Below are 21,320 nucleotides of genomic sequence, written 5' to 3'. Positions count from 1 at the left end.
CGGTAAGGAAGTTTTGACCATTTATGTTTATTTTGACAAGATCTTAAAATGTAAAAAAAGATGTGAACTACACCATGCGCCATATTTATGTTTACACTGAATTATTTATTTTTCAAACCTAATTAAAAACTAGTTCGTGAAAAGAGTGAGAACAAAATTAAGTTTGTTTATAGCAAATTATAACTGAAATTGAGACTTTGTATTCAATATGGCTTCCCTCAGCCTCAATGAGGGCCTCCATTCTTTTCCTAAAGGCTGCACATGCATTACAGATGTAGTCTTGTGAAAAGTCAGCCTATTCAGCCTTGATGGGGGACTCCAAAAAGATCTCACAGACCCTCGACCTTTGGCTCTATGGAATCATTCAAAGGATTATATTGGAGGAGCTGGGAGGCTGCTCTTGTTTTTTCTCCCAAGGCATTTTTAATGATCCATCGGAGCGTGACCTTACTCAAATTCATCTTTTCGTACATCATACGAAGAGTTATCACTGGATCATCGACGACGAGCAGTTACTCTTATTAAAAACCAAATAGATAGAGAGTAAAGCTCGACGAAACGAATCAATTCCCAGATCCAATAAAAGTTCCTTGGATCAACTTGTCACTTATACCAAAAACATTGAAAATGGAGTTAGTTAATAGAAAATTATTTCGTGAAGACTGTGAGAACAAAAATGAAGTTTTTTTTCCAGTGAGTTATAACTCAAATCCTCATATTTTATAGTAGATGGCCTCCCTCAGTCTGAATGAGGGCCTCTATCCTTTTCCTAAAAGTTGCATAAACCTTACAGATGTAGTCTTCTGTCCAATCACCCCATGCAGCCTGGATGGTGGACTCCAAAGATCTCATAGACCCGTGCAACTTGTTGCATGCAATTCTCATGGCCTTTGCTTGGATGGAATAATCCAAAGGATTAAGATAGGAAGAGCTAGGAGTAACATGTTCTTGGAAAGTAGCTTTGCTCTAGACAACCTCTTCTCATTTGTTGGCGTTGTGATGGGGGGGTACAAAAGATATTTGTTGTTAATTGTATTTTTTTATGTCATTGCTTATAACTTTTTCATATAATTATTTATATGATAAACTTCTTCAACGGTAATTGTTAGTTTTAAGTAAAATTAATTCCTAATTATCTTATTTATAACTATTTTAAAAAGTTTTTAGAGCAATTCTACTACTTTTAGAAAAGTATTGTATTTATAAGTAAGGTCAGAAACTATATTTTCCATACTTTTTAATAATCAAAAATAATAATCATTCCATCTAATTTGATTCGAGTTATGAAAATTTAAATTGAAGTAAAAATTCAAAAAAGAAAAACATATTCAGTTCCATCAATCTGATAACTCCACTCCATTATCCTCTTTTCTTAAGCCTTTTAATTAAGGTTTTCTTAATAGATAATTATTCATATTGACGGTTTTAAAGGTTTTTATACATCTATTTTATAAATATATATCTTTTAAATTGAAACATCTTCAAATATACAATCTTTTTCTTCTAATGACAACTAATATCTTTAAGTATGAACTAACAATAAACCTTACATTGTTGGGTCTATCATTACAACAATAAAATATGAGTATAAGTATTTAATCATAACTAGAAAAGGATATATATTATAGATAATTGAGAGAGTGTGCATAATTTTAATTATTTTTTAAAGTGCTATATTGCAAATGATAAATACTTGTTATTATTTATTGATATGAGGGCTGTAAATCATTTAAATAGAGTTAAATTAATGAGCATAATGTTGGTACAATTTATTTTAAAGATATAATATTTATGTATTAGTATATAACTCAATGGTATTTAATTATGTTTCTATATATCTTGGGATTAATAAGAAATTGAGTGTCATGCGTGAAATATTTAACAATTTCCCTGAATAATAAAATTTACATCAACTAATGAATCACTTGAATGATGCCTAGTGATGGGAATATTGTATAAATTGTAATGAGTGTAACAACCATGTCTAAAAAAACATAGTAATTTTGAAAGACGACAAATCTGCTAAAACAGATAACTATAAGCTGTCTATAGTTTTTCTTGTCCACTGATCCGTTAAAATTTTTAAAGTTTGGAAAAATCACTAGTAAGATTATTACTCAAAAAAAAATAATAATAATTTTTTTTTAAATGAACAAGTAGAATTAGGATAATGGTGTAATTCATCAATAGTTGATTTTTTTTACGCATTTATTCTATGTAACTAAAAAAAAGTAATCTTGGATGAGACGATATTTTTAAAAAACTATATGAATGAAATTAAGATTTTTATAAATTACACAATTATTCCTAAATCCATAGCTTTTCTACTTTACACTTTTAAAGAATAAAATTAAAAAAGTTATATATGTGCATGGCTTCAATTTTAAAAATCAAAGACCATGCACCTTGTACAATTTAAGGTAATGGCTTACTTCGTTTTGATACAAACAAATTAATATATTTTCAATGATGTATTATAATGGTCTATAACCGCTTTACTTTATATATAACAAACCTTCATCGAAATGCTAATTTCGAATATGAATATTTAAGACATCTGAAATCAGAGTTGGATTGAGTTATAAATTCAACCTTTTATTTCTGAGCTGGTCTACTGTCAATAATACTACATACAAAACTTGAGTCAAATCTGTTTCCCCGTGAAATTTTCTCATGGAGTGAATCTTATTTATATCTATATTAATAATCCAAAGTTTTTCCTTTTGTCTGTATAAATGTATGAATATAAGAAAACAAGTCACTGACATCACTCTATATAGTGCTCCATGATGTAAATCATAAACATATTTTTATCCAAGAAAGTCGTATTAATGAAAATTTGAAGGTGTGTGCATTTATATAGAGCACTGTTTGTTTTTGTTATTGGTCAGTAATATATGATTAATAATTCATGTGCGTATATGTTAAGATTTGAATAAAATACAAACGGTGGTATGTAAAAATGAATTTTGTTGGCTTTTATTAGTGAATGTTCTAAAGACTTAAGTACTCATCAGGCATCCCAACATTTTAATTTTTTTTCTCAGACTCTTATTACCATTATTTCATTTTCGAGAAGAGAACAACACTTCATAGGAATGGATAAAAGTATCATTGTATTGAGTAGTTACGTCTGAGTGTGCTCATGAAAAAGAGAAAGTAACACTGATGAGTTCTTCCATATTAGTAAAGATAATTGTAGATAAAGACACATTTTATTGTCTCAATATTTAAAAAAATTCTTTAATTTTAGGAAATGAATAAACGACACAAAAAATACATAGAACAAAACCTATTAAAAAAATTCTGAAAATGTATGTAGACACAATGCTTTCATCTTATTAATCTTGAATTTCAATTTAAAACTTTTTAGGGTACATAACATAGACTTGGAGACTATTTTAACTTAAAGCACATTTTTTATCCAATGTTTTGCAAATAACAAAAGTAGTGTCACACTTAGTAGAATAAATCACAAACAAAAGAAGACATTGTCATGTAATTTTGACAGCTGTCTTTTGAAGGTATTTAAAACTGAAAATGAGGTGAATTAAAAAATAACATCATCTATGTGTGAAGCCCGAGACTTTTTAACCCATGTATTAACTTTATTGTTATAATATTACGCAAGAATTTAAAATCCTGCCTAAATTTTCCAATATATGAATAAATTATACCATTTATTTTTGAGTCCATTAGAAGGTGCTGAGGATAGCATATATATATAACCACACAACCACCATGAATGCATCTTTTTAATTGAAAAAAACAGATTTTTTATTTAGTTTGCTTTAAGGCGCTTAGCTATGCCCACATAGATTACATATCAATAAAAAAAAAGTCCACTATTTCGTTGATTTATCTTGGACAATGATAGCCTTGTTATTTATCATTTCAGGGATTAATTTAGATGCCCAAGAGGAATGATAAATATAGCTTAGAAACATCATTTGATTTATGAAAGTGAAATTTTGCCTTGATATGGCCTTTCATCAAGTATTCAAATTTATAATTATTTCGTTGCAGTGATAAACTTTTGCTACCTTATGTACAATTTGCAACGTCTCCAAAGACTAATCAGAATAATTTTTTAATAGGAATTGACAATAATTATTTCACAAATGCAAATATTATATAGTATAGACTTAATTTTTAAGAATAATTATTCTAGCTTGTTTATTTTTGTTGACGGAGCCGTATATCTTAATTAGAGTTAGAAACTGTTGAGTTTTCACCTATTCATCGAAATACTGTATATAAATATATAGTAATGTTAATGAAATATATATTTTTACTGAACTAAATTTATGATAATTCAATTCATTAGACGAGAAGAAAGATCCACAATCACACCAGAGGATGAAGCATTGAATCCTGTCCATCGAAACCTTGCATATCCACCCGCTTTCAAGTTAGAAGTAGCATGGTATGCTTTGCGTTATTCACAGTATGCAGCAGCAAAAATATTCGGAGTTGCACGTCGACGAATATTCGATTGGATGCGACAAATCCCAAAGTTGGAGGATCTCCTTAAAAAAGGGCACATCAAAAAACTTACAGGCAGAGGTCCAAAGAATCGCAACATTGATCTGGCACTCTATCAATGGTATTGCCAAAAAAAAGCTGCAGGTGCACGGCCCAAATCTTGTCATGTAAGTGGGAAAAAAGATATGCTGTTAAAGATTAAATTGATTTTTTTTTTGTATTAGGTACAAAAGAAGGCCCGTGAAATCTATTCTGCTAATGGTTACTTGGATATGAAATGTTCCTATGGGTGGTTCAAGCGTTGGAGCCAACGTTTTTGCATTCAACTTCGTAATTCATATGATAATACCCTGATTGAATGGATATTGACAAAATTTGATAGTAACTCTCCACTTAATAGTACAGATTTACAAAATAAAAGCCTAACAATTGTCAATAAAGAAGATCCTTCGTTCAAAGCATCTGCTGGATGGGCTTCCAGGTAATTGATTGGCCAGTTCTTATACTCAATACAATAATTTACTATCCTTTTCAATAGTTTCTTTATTTATATATATTTATTACTTAAGGTTTTTTTTTTTTTTTTTTTTGCAAGAAAAATAGTTTTTTCGATAATTCTATTATCATGTCTTACAAACAAAAAAATGAGTGGAAAAAAGTGGTATTGCTTTGCTTAGTACCATATCAAACAAAAGCTTTACATTGTAGAATACGACCCCTATAATTTATTCTTAACTTGTTCTTACATAAAAAAACACTAATTGAACTGAAGTTTTTCTATAAAGAAGGAATAACAAGAATTTTGTTTTTAAGAATAACATAGAAAAGTAGATATACTTTTTTTTAAACAATTCAACAAAATTTCTTTTAAAAAATGTTACAAAATAAATAAATACACCTTTTCACTCTCTTTAATGCTTCAAAAAACTTAAAAATTGATTTATATATTTTTTAAAAATACCTTTTTTTCATATAATTGAATTGTTATCCAAAAATAATATTGAAAATTCTATTGTGGAAGAAAATATATTTTCAGTCTAACTTATGACGAAGCTTTTATTAGTTCTATGAACCATATCTTTCAATAAGCCTTACAATATCCCCATCAAGGTAACTTTCAAATTATTATTTTTTCACTTTGAAATAATTGAGCTTATTTTATCGATTACAATTCATTCAAATATAATCTTGAATAGCATTTGGTAGAAAATAAATGAAATACCATACATGACTCAAATATAACTTGAATCAATTTAAACTCATATTAAATTTCTTAAATATTTTTCTTAACTCCAAAGAAAATGCTAGTTATTTGATATGAAAATAACATTTGTTTTAAATTATATTATTTAAGTTTTATTTTTTTTACCATGCTTTTAAATAGTTATTGTCTTTGTAATTAAAGTTTTACTTTTTTTTTCTACTTAATAATTTTAAAATAAGTATGCTAGTCAACAGAAACAAAACTGTCATGATTTATGCTTAATTTGAGTAGTATTATACTTACTGACGAAGAAAATACAATTTGTTACAGCAAATTATTTCAAATTTTTGCTATTTTTAAGAACTAATAAATTTGGTCGTACTGAATTTTTTAGACTATCATATTTCAAATGATAGGCCACATGTTTCAATTGGTATAAAAATATAAGACCAAAAATGACAACGATAATTATTTTTATGATTATATAACGGCCAAAAATCATGACTTGAGCTAGGGAAGACGTCACGTATCTCTGTTGTAGACTTGGTCAATTCTTAAGATTTTTTGTTGGCAAAGGTGATTGACTCTTAACATTTTCAAAAGTTAATAATTGTCTTGCATTGTATGAACCATTTTCCCATAAGGGTATATTTCAGGCTTTGCCTCAGGATCCTTGCTGATGACCTCAAACCTTGCTCCTTGATATGATATGAAATTTTTGTCCTTGAAACATCCATATTTCCTCCCATTCTTCTCATGGATATCGTTGTCCATTCTCTTTGATACCTTTCTCTACATCCATATGAGATCTACCAGCCTCTCTTGAATAGCTGACAACCTCTTCCGACTCTTTCCTACAATTCAGCGTTTTTGATCCGCTGATCAGACCGGGGTTCTATTGGCAATATCGACAGCCTCCCTATTTGTTTATTGTACTATAACTAAATAAGTTACCTGTTTTCTTTGTTGTAATTGTATGGACTCCTCATTCCTCCGTTGGAAATATGTAGCATATTATTTGAAACTTTATAGCCTAAAAAACTCATTGATGCTCAATGAAATTTTTATACTTGAACGTTGAAATTAAATTTAAAAATAAAAAATGAATATGTGATATATATTATATAATTGCTAGAAATAAAACCAAATACCAGAACTGATTTTTTTTTCTTTTGTTTATCATATTGGCTTTGTTCTGTGATAAGAAAAACTACTTAAACATAGTAGGGAATATCTTTGTTATTACAATTTACTTATAGTTTTATGGTTTTTGAAATAAAAAGTCTTCTATTTTGAAAGTTGAAGAACTTCCTATCTAAATGCACCTACATACCTAGATTGAGATAGCACTAAAAATGTCTTTTATTCGATTGAAGATTTATAATCAAATAGGCATTAAACTTTACATAACAGGAAATTATTTTTTGTGCCTACTTTCCTTGAGTGTTTTTTTTTTTTTTTTTTCAAAAGAAAAAACAATTTTTTATTTAACTTATTTAAATGATAAAAAAAACACCGACAAGATTGAATTACATGTTACTGTTGTTTTCAAAGAAGTACATTTAGGTACTTTTAATATATAACGATATTTGTAAGAACTATTATGGAAATAGTTTGTTTTTAGTTCTTACATCATCCTTACACATTTATCTTTGAGATGAAAAGCATGTTTACTTTTTATTGTTAGATATTAGTATATATATATTTACAAGACCTTTGAAATGGAACCTACTGGGTAGTGCATATACCTTGCATGCCGCACTTCATTTTAATCTGAATGAAGTCAAATGGACTTGGACATGTTTGACATCAAACAGATGTATATTTAATATATATTATATGGACAATATTGATGGCAATGCCAGCCTCCAAGAGTGACCGGAAGACTGTGCACACATGTGAAATGCATTTGTGTCCTCCAATCCTTATTCACGGACGACTTAAGGTCGCCTATTGAATCCACTTACCAACAGTTGTTTAATCAAGTGGATTGATGGCTCTGGAGATGCCAAAAGTTCAAATTCATACCTATATTTATCTATTGGAATACTTTGGACTTCAAGATTGCCAAGTAGTTAGCTGCTGTAAGTCAGTACCCAATATCGAACCAAATGGGTTGCATTTTGATCCCGTTGACGCTATTGTATCCAAGGTTATCATGGAAGCCGGATGTTTGGTTTTGGTGATGTAATGGAACTTTATTAATGTATTTTCGTAGCAAATGATTCGGTTTTTCTGCTTATTGATTACTGGATCGACCCTGAAAATCACTTGGTTGCTATAATGTTTAAGGTCATTAAGAACACTTATAACTAATTTTAAATTCGTTCGAGTCAAAAATGGCCTCTTCTTAAACCTCTTTGACTCCCGTCCCCTCTAGCAGCCTTGACCACGTTTGACACAGTAGACCGGATTAATTACTCCTTTTTCGCAAATTTGGTCAAAAAATGGGCAGGTTGGCCTAAAGAGAGTTTTTAACAGGTTACTTTAACTAGCCTACCGCTTTCAGGACGATCCTTGAAGCCGGACCCTCTATTTAGGCACTTCATTGAATATTTCAAATTAGTCTCGTAAGTTAGAGCAAAAAACAATAAACATTGTAAGAATTTTAAAGCAGTAAGAGGTAACATCGAAAAAATTAAAAAACAAGATCGCTGGCAACAACTTCACAAACTATTAAATTTGATCAATAAAGGACCGTACTATAAATATTTTAATTTGCCGTGAATAAATTTTCAATTTATGTGCAAAGCCCTCTAGATATGAGTCCGGAACCAAACAATAACTGACTGTATGAGTCTTCCAAGACATGCCAAATCTAGAAAAAAATCATTTTTGCTAGAGACGCGTATTTCAAATTACTATACATAACACAATTGCATACAAATAACAGGACGTTCTGATAAAAGTTACTTTTAAAGATTTAAAACTTTCAATTAGAAACAACAAATGGAGCCTAAAAACGTAGTTTATTCAAACCCAGAAATATAAATAGCAACCCTTGTATTCCTTAGATTTGAATGCATTTATAGATAATAACAATCTACGAACAAATATTACTTGTATTTTATCTAAGAGTTTTCAAGTAGATATATGAAGAATCACTTAATGAAATAAAAATTGCTTTATGTTTAGAAACACTTAAAGACAGAACTTTAGGATTTTTTTTTTTTAAACTTCAAAGAGCAATAAAAAAAGTTGGAATAAGCATTATTGAACCCAATGAATTTGTTAAGGTAAATTGTATCCTACCTTGTGAAATGAACAAAATAGGTACATGGAGTATTTTCCTCGTATCTTACATTAACAAAATATCGGCGCAAAATATGGCACTTTTAAAGAATACTTCAAAATGGTTGTAAGCACTTTAATATGTACATATATGAGAATAAGTTCAACAAAACTCCCTCAATTCAGTGAAATACTATCAAAAAATGAACAAAAAAACAGTGTTTTGAACAAATAATATTTTTCAATATAGTAGGTATATTATTTTGATTTAAGATATCTAGACTTATAATGGGATGCTCCATTTTTCTGTAATGTAATTTTATAACCAAATTAGTTATGTATAATGTTATTTGTCACATGTTTTAGCAGATCACTTTTGTCAAACTATGGACGCAGTAAGGGCGAATGTAATTGACTCTTTGAAAGATAAGTCATTTTTACAGTCATGAATAGGCAAACCCCAACCGAAGTTGCAAGTATTCTGTAAATTGACATTTATTAAAATTAATAAAATTTAAAAAAATACTCTCTGAAAGTTGCAGCAAGATAATAGAGAAGAATTAGGGAAAAAATAGGTGACTATCAATGATTTTAATCATGCCGAAGGATCTTTAATTAAACAAGAATGTTTGACAATGACAGATTTCGGATATTTTTTTAAATTTTAATACTATATTGTTAACTAACTAATTGCAAAATGGAAATGAAAAAAAAAATATCATTTTTGCCTCGTTAAAATACGATGAGCTGTATACTGGCATTCATAAAGAAAATAGCCCCCCACTCCTGCACGAGACGATGATAATGAAGAATGATCTATAAATTAAGGTCATAAAGAAAAGAAAATAGTATTACCTATATTGACATAAATCATCTGTGATGTAAAAAAGTAATAATATTATTACGCACGTGAGCATGTACTCGATAATTAACATATCTGAAAAGCTAGTAAATACTAAACTCAAGAAAAGCCTTAACGCAATATCATATACTATAATTATGGACTTGAAATTAACTCTACAGACATTCCAGGAAACGAAATGAGCTCTATAAAAATATAAAGAACTGAAGTAGGACTGGAAGAAAATATTCAAGTAATTGGACTTGTGAGCAAAGAATTCAGACTCGACTTCCAGTATAATGACTTTCCCCACCTTTTTTTTAAGCTAAATATTATTTTAGACTTTATTTTGTCTTACTAACCACAACCAAGTAGGTACTAGTATCCAAACGATAAAGTCATAGAAAGACTAAATAATGCTTAGTCTATGTGTCAAGAATTTACATAGTAAGTTATTCCAACAAGTGTGCTCAAATATAGCTCTGTCATATGATTCTGAGTGAATAAAATTCCAAGTATAAGTCTATCTAGTTGTGATTCAAGTCGGATTCATCTTGCTTTGATTTCTTCTGATATAGCTGTTGTACTTTATTTGAACTCTGAAAATGACAGCTCAAATTTCAGAATTCGGAAAAAGAGATCATTATATACTGCAAGTCCAATTGCTCACAAGTTTAAATATTTAAATATGTTCATTGAGTCTAATTTTATTCTTTGAGTATTTTTATCAAGTCTCGTTCGAGTATTCAGAAAATAAAGTTTACATAAATGAGTACTTTATATCCAGTGAAAAAATTGAAATGAATTTTGATTCTAAGTCGAGTTGCGAGTCTTAGCTTGAAGTCAAGTATCGACAACATACATTCATGTTTATTTTTGTCAAATTTGAAAGCACAATTTTAGCGAGGGAAGGTATAGCACCACATCATACCCTACCCCCTAATAGTCACGTGCCTGGTCCCAGTCTTGACCTCTGTAAAATATAGAGTTCGAATTAAGTCCAACTCCATATAGTTCCATATCTAGTCCATAAGGTTAGGAGTTGGAGTCAATCCTGTGACCATAAGAAATGACTTGAGTTCAAGTACAAACTCGAGTCATATATACATCTCTCCTTTTGCTTATTGCATAGATTCTTAGATATTACTAATTTTAACTAATAATGGTTCATAATCTCTAATGCCTTGGTACATCACTCATCTCTTAATCAAGGGATCTCATCATTTTTTTTACATAAATATTCCATAATCTGTATTTTCATTTTAGACTCTCTTTTAAACAGTATAGTAACATTGTGTAGGGTACATGCATCAATTTTTTTATGATATTATGAAGAAAAAATTAATAATTAAATATAAATACATAAGCTTTAAAGTATTTATTAAAATACAAATAGGTATTTTTACACTCTAAAAAAATTATTAAAGAAAAGATGCCCATATTAATAAATGGCAATTAATTTAAGTTATGTAGCATAAAATGGATAGGTATTTACATAATATAGATTAAGTTACTTAAAAAGGCATTGATATTATCAAATTGAATCAAATATATTTTAAGGTTTCAACATTATTTGCCTATCCATTCAATGATTTATTCCAAAATGCCCACAGGACTCATCGGCATTCCACCGCTAATAGCCTTCCTTGTGTGGATATGGGTGATTGTCAAATGTGACCAAAAAAACTTCATCTTAATCGAAAAGAGTGTTAATTTGGACTAGATCATGATCCTGAGAATGTTGAATTAATGAAATCTACATAATCCTGTAATTTTCCAACATGACAGATAAACTCTCTGATAGTAAATATCGTACAGCAGAGGCATAATTAGTGATGTAAATTAGTGTATTTTTTAGCTGGCCCGTTTTTGTTTGTTTTTTGGAATTGGTAATCTGAGGAAATAATTTTCTTTTGCTCAGCTGTTGTCATTATTATTTAAATTGTGAACTATCTTTTCTACCAAATTCAATATGTTAAAAAAAGATGGAAAGTAACTTAAAGGATTTGTTGCAGAGTTATTTGTAATTTTAAGTCCTTGTTGGACTCAGAGTAGAATTGATTATCGACATCGGAGTAATTCTTTCTAATGTCCTTATTTATTTCCTTCTCTCCTGCCTCCCTTGTAAGAGCTAATTGTAGCTGATCTAATGAAACGTCATGAAACGTTATTATTTCGCCCTTCCAAAACATTCTTCAAAATAGGGTTCAAAATAGGTTATGGTTACCGTGTTGATTTGTGGTTTTTTTAACATAGCAAAATACACACGATTTTCATCACTAGTTATAATAGGTATATGAAGCATAGATTTTAGCACACGAAGACGTTATCATTTGCCACGCATGACTTCAATCCTTATGACTTAATTGTCTGTTGCATCGTTAGCTTCTAAAGCTAGAAGCAGATATTTGTGGCTAATTTAAACATTTTCATTTACGATTAGAAACGGGAATGCGATACAATTTCCGTGGAATAGGTATGTGTTATTGTTGGAGACAGAGCCATAATATCCTTTTTCTATAAAAACCGAAAATTTAAACAGTTTCTGTTATTATTACACCAATCAGTAGTCACAAGTTTCAAGTAGGCACTTTTTAAAAATAAAATATTGTTCAGAACAATTATAGTAACAGATAGAAAAGTTGTAGCTTCTTGCAACCATCTTATGTTAGAATTAATATTTTCTTTGAATATAAATTATAGAATTTATAGTATCTATTTTTATATTTTTCTTTTTTTATTTCACCTTTAACAAATTATTCTTTGTATTTAACAATCAACATTCAAAATTAGTTACTTTTTACATAGACTTACATACACAAAGAAACTATGGTCAAATGACTTGCTATTATTATAATTAATAATTGGTCCTTTATCTAAATTTTTAAGGATTTGTTATTATTATTATAATTTTGTCAATTTACATTTTACGTACGTAGTGAATACTTTTTAATTACCTTAAAACGTCTCAAAGTAATCTAAATAATGGCAAAAATCTTAGACTTGTCTTATTGCACATGAATAATAATTGTTCGCCATTTACATTAGTTTCATCAGATAAATTAATCAACGTGTATAATGCTCACTCAAATTACTCAACTACTCTCATTTGAGTGACACTTGTGTTCCAATGAGACTTTTGTATGAATGAATATTTTTGAGTTAAAAGCTTAAAATATTCATAATAGGTTTGACTGCATTATTAAAAACATCAACATAATCAACGGGGTATTATTTTACACTCAAATTTCACATTTTAATACTGTTTTTCATTACTTAATTAGTTCATGATTGTTTTATAAAAAATTATTTCACTTAGAAGTGTAGAAAATGTAATATTCTGTTCTCAAACTACTTTTTATTTTTGATTATTAATTGGTAGTTATAAATTATAATGGAAGAAAAGTATTTAAATAGTTTACCACTAAGGACAAATAAAGTTTTATGTTGCCAGAATATCATTTTTAATGGCTGAAAACTCTGGATAAGTTAATTCAAATAATTTAAATAATTTATAAATTTGAAGAGAAGTAATGGAGGTTTAGTTGAAATTCAAATGCCAGTGAAGACAAGGAGTAAGATTGGACATTGAATAGTCACAATAACGTCCCATTGGCTATTAATAACTCTAACTATTATCATACTTAGAGTGTGCAGCCGTTATTTAACAACGAACTTTGAGCTAACGTGACAGCTGTGCATGCGTGGGTAGCACGTTATTTGTTGTTCTGGCACCTAGCCAGAATTGTTTTTCATCAGTTTTAAAAAATGGCATCGATCAACGAAGTATTTATTCCACAAACGGAAGGGCCGAGTTTCCTTGTTGCAATCCACGCCAGACGAGACAATATTGAGATTGGAAACTTCTTATACATGGAGATATCCTTGGTCTGGAGAGTGAGAAGGAATTGGATTCGTCTGATAACAAGACTCTGTTCCATGCCAAACTGCAAAGAAAACGTTGAAATAGATGTTTAATTGTCTGATGTTGGACCCAGTGTTTGGCCTCCAAGCTCATCGGACCTCAACCCCATGTACATCTTTGTGTATGGCATTGTTGAGTGATACACCAATAGATCCTCCTGCAATACAAAAAAAAGTATGAATTCTGCAATATGTCAAAGAAGACTGGCATCAAGACCTACTCCCGTTTTTGAGGTCGAATGGAATAAAAATAATACATTGTTTTGGATTTAGCATTATTTTTTTATTAAAATCATGTGATTAGTTTAAGAGGAAATCCAATCTGAAAAAAATTGTTTTGGCTGTAAAATAAAGGTCGCACACTGGATATTCAGCTTATATAACTTAAAAAAAAACTATTATTTTTATCATTTAATATTTAAATGTATATTTTTAGCTAATTTGATTGAAATTTCATTTAATTACGGATTCATAAATGGTAGGTACCTTGGAACATTTGAATCATTAACTCTCAGATTGTTCAAATTAGTCACACCAAATTAGAACACCACAAACTTTTATTTTCCTACTGAAAGTAAGACCAATGCAATAAGTAGATACTCTTTTTGTAATTTTCTATTGATTATGAAACCAGGGGTGCCGGAATTAATTGCTAAGTTCAGTTTTATAAAAATAAAATTATAAATTGATAACATCGTAACTACAGATTTTTTTTTTAGTTGGAAAAAGACTGGGAGAATCACTGTCTTTTTTTTTACGCGTCACTGATGGAACCAATGGATTGAAATCCATAAAATAAGTCATAAATTTACAAATAAAAATGATAATATGATATGAAAATTTACCCAAATAAATGAAGATTTGATCATTTATATGTGTGTAACCATAATTATCTATATTTTGTGTAAACTTTTATGCGTTATAAAATTAATATATATTTCGAACATAATTACTAAACAGATAGATTATAATGATTTTTTCGATTTTGTTTTGTTTTTTGTTGATTCGATAGATTATTTTTGTGGCATTTAAAGATTTTAGAACTTCTGAGAAACTACGTTTTTACATTTGCATTTACTCTCTATTATTTATTTTTATACAAGTTGCAACTTTTATAAGCAGATTCTACAAGTTACAATTTTTGTGTACCATAACTACCATATTTATTATAAAATCAGTCACTTAATTAACAACTATTAATTGATGCTATTGTTCCATTTTGTTCTAATAAAATAGGCATTTTTATGGTCTTACGGTTCATATCATTTTTTTATATTTTTATATGTGCTTTTATATAATGATCATAAATGTTGGTTAATGTTTAAAAGTATATCATACAAATAAACTTTGCATTACAGGTTTTGCCGTCGTCATAGAGACTATCTTGATCCGGATCAAGGAGGTCTAAAAGCTCTTCCTCAACATCTCGAAGAAAGAAGCACTCAATTTCTATCCATGCTCCAAACTCTCTTTAAAGAAAAGGGTTTTAAACAAGGCTCCATTGGATGCGTCGATGAACTTACACTTCAATTTCCACTGGGCCTGGATTTTAGGAAAAAAGACTCCTCCTTTCTACAAGTTCCTGGAATGAGAGAAGCGCATGCCAATATCATTCTTTCAACTCTTGCAGATGGAACCTTATTACCGCCAATGATTGTCATTAGGGTATGAAGGATAGGATAAGTATCTCTCCATGATTTGGAGTATAATTTATCTTGCCATTCAAATTTTATAAAAAAATTTCAAAAGTATGTTTGAATTTCAAAGGATAAATGAAGGAAGTAAAGTAATAAATTCTTTAAAAGCCCTGCTCATTACATGAAATAAAATATATATTATGTAAGTACACACATACTTGTAAATAAAGAGGGAAATCAAAAACAATCTGTAACTAAAATTAATAAATTGATCCAAATTATTTTTTTACATCATATACATGGTGTCAGGAAAAAATACCTGAGGAAAAAATGGCGAGAGAAAAAAAAATAAAAGCGGCAAATTGGAAGAAAATGTAAGATTTGTTTCAACTTATATAATACCCATCACCATTTTAATATATATTAAAATAAAAAGATACAAAAACGACAACAGTTCGAATGGAAGAAGTGATAATCACTAAATTAACTTGAATTTTAAATCTATTTGTAGAATTTCTTTTTAAAAATTAAAAGTTGAAGAGAAAAAAAAGTTAAAAAAAATTGAAAAATTATTCAAAAAAGGACAGATATTTCAGTTACACGCCTATATTTATCTGTCAAATTTATATACAAGCGAATCTCCATACAAATTTGCACAAACTTTATGAATCCAATATTCCATTAGAAATCCCTTTTTTTAGCAACTGAAAAAAAACGAAAGGCAAATTATCACCGATTTCTTATTTTGCCGTAACTTTTTTGGTTTAGAATGAATTTAGAAAACGTTATTATTCGTATATTTGTTCTTTGAGACGCAAGACAATTTTTTTATTAATAAATACACTTCTTGTCTAGTCTCCTTGAGCTACAAAAAACAATTTTTGGTTATAGAATAACCCCGCTTATATTACCCCCCGAAAATCAGAACCCCTGTCTTAGCCTTAGCAGGATCAAAAGAAGCAAACATGCTAAAGTTCAGCCTCTTATGCCAAACGGCGTAGGACCCATAAAAGACATAAACGCACACATTCTCTTTTAAAAATATAGATATTAATGATAGATATTGTATCAGTCTAAAATAATCTTGCCATTTTTTCTACTTAGTCACTTTTCCTTTTTTTTTTTTTTTTTTTTTCCTCTTGTCATTTTGTCTACTGTCATTATTTCCTGGATATTTTTTCCTAAGAAAAAAGCTTTGTATTTAAATTTGTGTGATAATTTGAGATGTCTAAGAATATTAATTATAGTTTAAAACTTCTTCTTTATTGTTGCCCAATCAAATAAAATCAATCAATTTCTAATTATTCTATTATTATGACGAATGTTTGCTACTTTAAGGTCAGTTTACTGACCAACAAAGGTTTCATTTACAACTGTTTGTTGATAGAAATTGACGACAATTTGTCGAAGAATATAAATGAAATTCCAAATCAACTTTAAGAAAAATCATTATAACTACTTTTGTGTTGGCACGGCACATATGTAAATTACTTTATATTTATTAATTTATTCAGGGGGATGGTAAGAAATATTCACAATCTCATCGACTATCTTCCTTGTCATCATCGGGCATCCTTGTACTTGTTAAGGATGATGATGCTTCTATCACAGATCAAGTTATGAATATATGGCTTCATTCCATATGGTTTAAAGACTCCAGGAGTCAAGGACCCTCTCTTCTTTTAGCAGACTCATTTTCATCTCATACAAGCCTAGAATTTCAAAAATATTTTTCTTGTAAGACTGATGGATGTCTTGCAATTCTACCCTCGGGATGTTCTTCCAGTTTACAACCTTTGCATAGAGGGGTTAAATTTCGTTTTAGGGTACGTTAAATAAATTCATGTGGCTCTCTCAATCCGACTATTTTAGTAAATAAGAATATTTTACAGAAATTCAGATTGAGAGAGACGGAGGTTCATTTAAATTTTTTTAATCATAATGGACAAATAATCTTGATTATAGACTGAAATGGAGGCACACTATCGGGAACACATCTCACAAAATCAAAAAAAGAGGTCCTCACAATTTAAGATTGAGTCTTCAAAAATAATTAAATGGATACAGGATATTTATTTTAAATTTATTACAGAAAAGGTGATATATACTATATATTCTTTATTACATTGTATTATTAAATAATTATAAGGGTCTAAAGAAGAGTGCCGTTTTTCAACATTTTTCAGCCTAAAAATGGAAATATATCGAGCTCAAAACAAGATACAGAATCATAAAAAAAACTTTTAAATAAGTATCATTAATCCTATTTTTAATTAGGAGATTTTTTTAAAGGGTAAAACATTAGTTTGAACGATAATAATACCGATTTACTATAATCCCAGATATATCAGAATTCAGATGACTGAGAGAAAAGTTCAAATCAGTTTTGGATTTTGCGCTCATAGATAAATTTAATTATTGTCTCCAATTCTTTTGTACAAAATTCACCTCCCCATCCCTATACCCTAATTGTTCCCAAGTGTTGGAGGTGTTGTTTTTTTTTTTAATGTTATAACATCTTTTGTGCATATATTGACAAGGGATTCGCATGAAAAATTATTCATTTTTTTGGAAACACTTTTTTATTCCTTTGAGTTTTTATTTTATTTTTCAATTTTGTTTTACACTGTATCATTCATTATTTTTATAACACAATGTTGTGAATATATCAAATGGTTGAATATAGACATTTCATTCAGATATACTTTATATTCCTATTTTGTGAAATTTGCCTTAGCACCTCTCAATATTTGCCAACAAAATGTTGTGAATATATGAAAATGGAAGTTTTAAAGTATTTAGTTTATTAACAGGGAGTTACATCTGAAGGAAGCATGTATGCAAAAAAAAACCTAAAAGAGGGATAGTTGTACATAAAAGGGAAGACATCCAACAACTAATTATAAAAACTAAATTATAACACTATGCAACAGCATTTTTGGTTGCCGGCTAAAAACCATATTCAGTATTGTTATCTAAGCAATTGAACACAAAAAGGACCATTACAGTTATCAATCGCAATAAGTTTGGCTTTTAAATCATTTTGTTCTTAATTACTTTTTTGTGTATCGATATCGATTCAAAGCCAAATTTCGAAATGAAATAACTGTGAAGATGAAATTTTAAGGGAATAAAAATTGATAAAAAAGATTCCAACATTTAAAAGATAAAATATTTATTAAGTTATCTTTAATGCAATTCTAACAAAAATCAAGTAAAATACAGGTTCTTGTTTAGAAGTTAACACTTTTTCCATATTTTTTTCGATTTTATTATCATATTATGGCTAAAATTAAAGAATAAACTATATATATTACAACTTAAAAAGATTTGTTGTCAAAAAAAGTTCGATTTTAATTGATTTTTTTTTAAATTTAAATATTTTGCATATCCAATGTATATATTGATTAGATGTAAGTAATTTAATCAACTTTTTTATTTTTTGAACTTCTCCTGCATCTAAAATATTCATTCCTTCTTACAATTATTTAACTTGATTCATTTTTATCAATAAATTTTTTATCTCATTATCAATTGAGGAGCCCTAACGCTTATTGTGCTCTGGAAAAGAGGGAGTTATTTAGTTATATTTTTTTTTAAACTCAACTTCAATATTTTTAAGAGAACTTAACTTAATCTTAGTAAAAAAATTCCCATTATAATTTACTAACAAAGTTTTAATTTACACGGAAACCTTCCAGCCAAATCCCCAAGGATAATGAAGGGGCCGACAAATATATTGTTAAAATGTCTTATTTTTCGAAAATGCATCTTTTAAGACTCTTAGACTCGTGATTTCTGGGAATTTTATATGGATGATACTCCATAATGCAGTAGTTCCTAAATGTTTTTGTGGGAGGGATGGTGTTATCATTAAAAAACTGCGGACTACATGTATCTATATATTTCATTTATAATTTTGTTTACTTCATAAGTAACAATATTAGCTTAAAAACAAATCCTGCTATGATGATATCATCGACAAAAAATATACATATAAACTGTATAACTTTTTAACAAAATATGATTCCCCTTTCACTTCATTTTAGGAAATAGGCACAGGTACATTCATTAGTCTTTTAGTTATTCTGCACAAAGGTAATTTTAAAAATAAAATATTTTTCAACTGGTAATAAACAAGTTAGTAAAGTAAACCGTTCCTTGCAGCTTTCTGGTTTAGGAACCCTGCCTTAATGTACCTATTAGTTGTATTATCAAACAACTAATGATATTTAAGCATTGTTTACTTATATTTGTTTTGGGACAGCGAGTAGCACCATCTTGTGACAAAATAATAAAATTTCCTGAATGAATATATTATTTAATAAAAAATAACATGTGCGTATATTTCTCACATAGGGGTGCTGTCATAATTCTTCTGAGCAAGCGCCATTTTGTTCAAACAAGCTATATACAGTTATAGCACCTTGCGGATAATATATTTTTTTTTTTAGTTAGCTCATGCCCTATTGACAATATATTATTCTTTTTTACATAGGAGTGGATCAAGTCAAGCTTTGTGGAAACAAAGATTTTTTCAATGGACTGAACGAATTTTTATCTACTAAATGTTTGCATGTATCTCACATTAGTGTTTAAATATTCATTTGTATATCTAAAATATCTATAGAGTTGTACTTTTATGTTTTGTTGTTCCATATTAAAGTTGTTTCGATGTATTACAAAATAAAGTTATTTAAACGTACGACATTCAGTCATTATTGATCTATGGATTCTTTAGGATTTGTATCACCCCTGTAGAGTGAAATATCCTTTTAAAGTTCTTATTTGCGTAATATTTTTACTCCACCTTCTATGTATATTCTTAATTTATATTATAATTCATCAATTCATTTATCTTTGGGATGATAATAAACATTAGCTTCTGAGTTATTCACAAATTCTGAAATAATTTATCGAAGTTTCAAATAATTATTTGATACATCCATATTATTTATCTATCTCAATGATTAATATGAAAGCAGAGTTGGAGATTTTTTATGCTGTTTTAAACATGTATTGTTTGAAACTAATCTAGAAATAATAAATGCTCTACTACAGAAATCCGAAGAATCAACAATGAACCCCCAAGAAAATGATAACACTTTAAAAGAATATTAATACAATTTGACACTCATTTTGAATCAGTAGTATTTCATATTCTTAGCATCCTTTTCAATAAGATGCTACTGATAAGTGTATGAAATTATTTTCTTAAAGTGTTTTAATTTTACTCTTGTATCGTTGATGAACATTCTCCTGTTCAACTTGGGTTATTAAGTCCACCAGTTCAAAGATGTTCCACCGTTCTTTCTAATATATAATTTAGAAAGTTAAAATCAGAAAAAACGAAACGAGTTCTGAACGGGTTGAAAACTACAAGAAACGAGTAGAAAACTATGTATGCATTAGATCAGGGATTACCAACCTATGGCACACGTACCACTGTTGGCATGCGGAGGCATATTCACTGACACGCCTATTCCCGTAGTTTTTTTGTGTTTTTTACCATTATTATTGATAGTGGGACACTCATTGATTATAAATGTTGAAGTTGGCACTCCATGTCTCAAAGGTTCTTGCTTTAAATAAATAAAGTATGAAAATATAATTAAAATAATCAAACGAAAGTAATCAATCATTGTTGCATGTATAAAACTCCTAGATTTTGATTTTTTTATACAAATCATCTGTAATCTAAGGTCACTATCCTATGATAAATCCCAAGGAGAAGTATTATTGACTACAATCCACAATACTTAATATTTTTCTCACCAAATACTTTTTGAAATATGATTTCTTAGATATAAAAATTATAGTGAAGAAGTATTTAATTATTTCAATAATACTTATATGTGGTATAATTAATAAGTAACTATTAATAACGGCAAAAAAATAATATTGCTCAAATATTTTCTTTGATGTTGGGGGCTTAACAACCCATGGAAATATACATTATACATGTTATGTAATAAAAAGAACACGGCGTGTCGACTCT

At 28.9% G+C, this 21,320-nt stretch overlaps 1 protein-coding gene across 1 annotated transcript in view; it reads left to right on the top strand.

The window, feature by feature from the left end:
* LOC121117702 (uncharacterized) overlaps positions 1–20,027 on the top strand; it is a 91,886-nt gene extending 71,859 nt beyond the window's left edge. The window contains exons 4-9 of the mRNA XM_040712185.2: positions 4,328–4,652; positions 4,710–4,966; positions 15,044–15,350; positions 16,837–17,148; positions 17,288–17,419; positions 19,821–20,027. Of these exons, the coding sequence (XP_040568119.1) occupies positions 4,328–4,652; positions 4,710–4,966; positions 15,044–15,350; positions 16,837–17,148; positions 17,288–17,419; positions 19,821–19,871 (1,384 nt within the window). The 3' untranslated portion in view covers positions 19,872–20,027. The remainder of the gene's footprint in view (positions 1–4,327; positions 4,653–4,709; positions 4,967–15,043; positions 15,351–16,836; positions 17,149–17,287; positions 17,420–19,820) is intronic.
* Positions 20,028–21,320: the final 1,293 nt, after the last annotated feature.

This window comes from Lepeophtheirus salmonis, chromosome 1, assembly GCF_016086655.4.
Source record: "Lepeophtheirus salmonis chromosome 1, UVic_Lsal_1.4, whole genome shotgun sequence".
Lineage (NCBI taxonomy): Eukaryota > Metazoa > Arthropoda > Copepoda > Siphonostomatoida > Caligidae > Lepeophtheirus > Lepeophtheirus salmonis.
The sequence above is the reverse complement of the archived record's forward strand: the minus strand, read 5'-3'. Positions and strand labels throughout refer to the sequence as shown.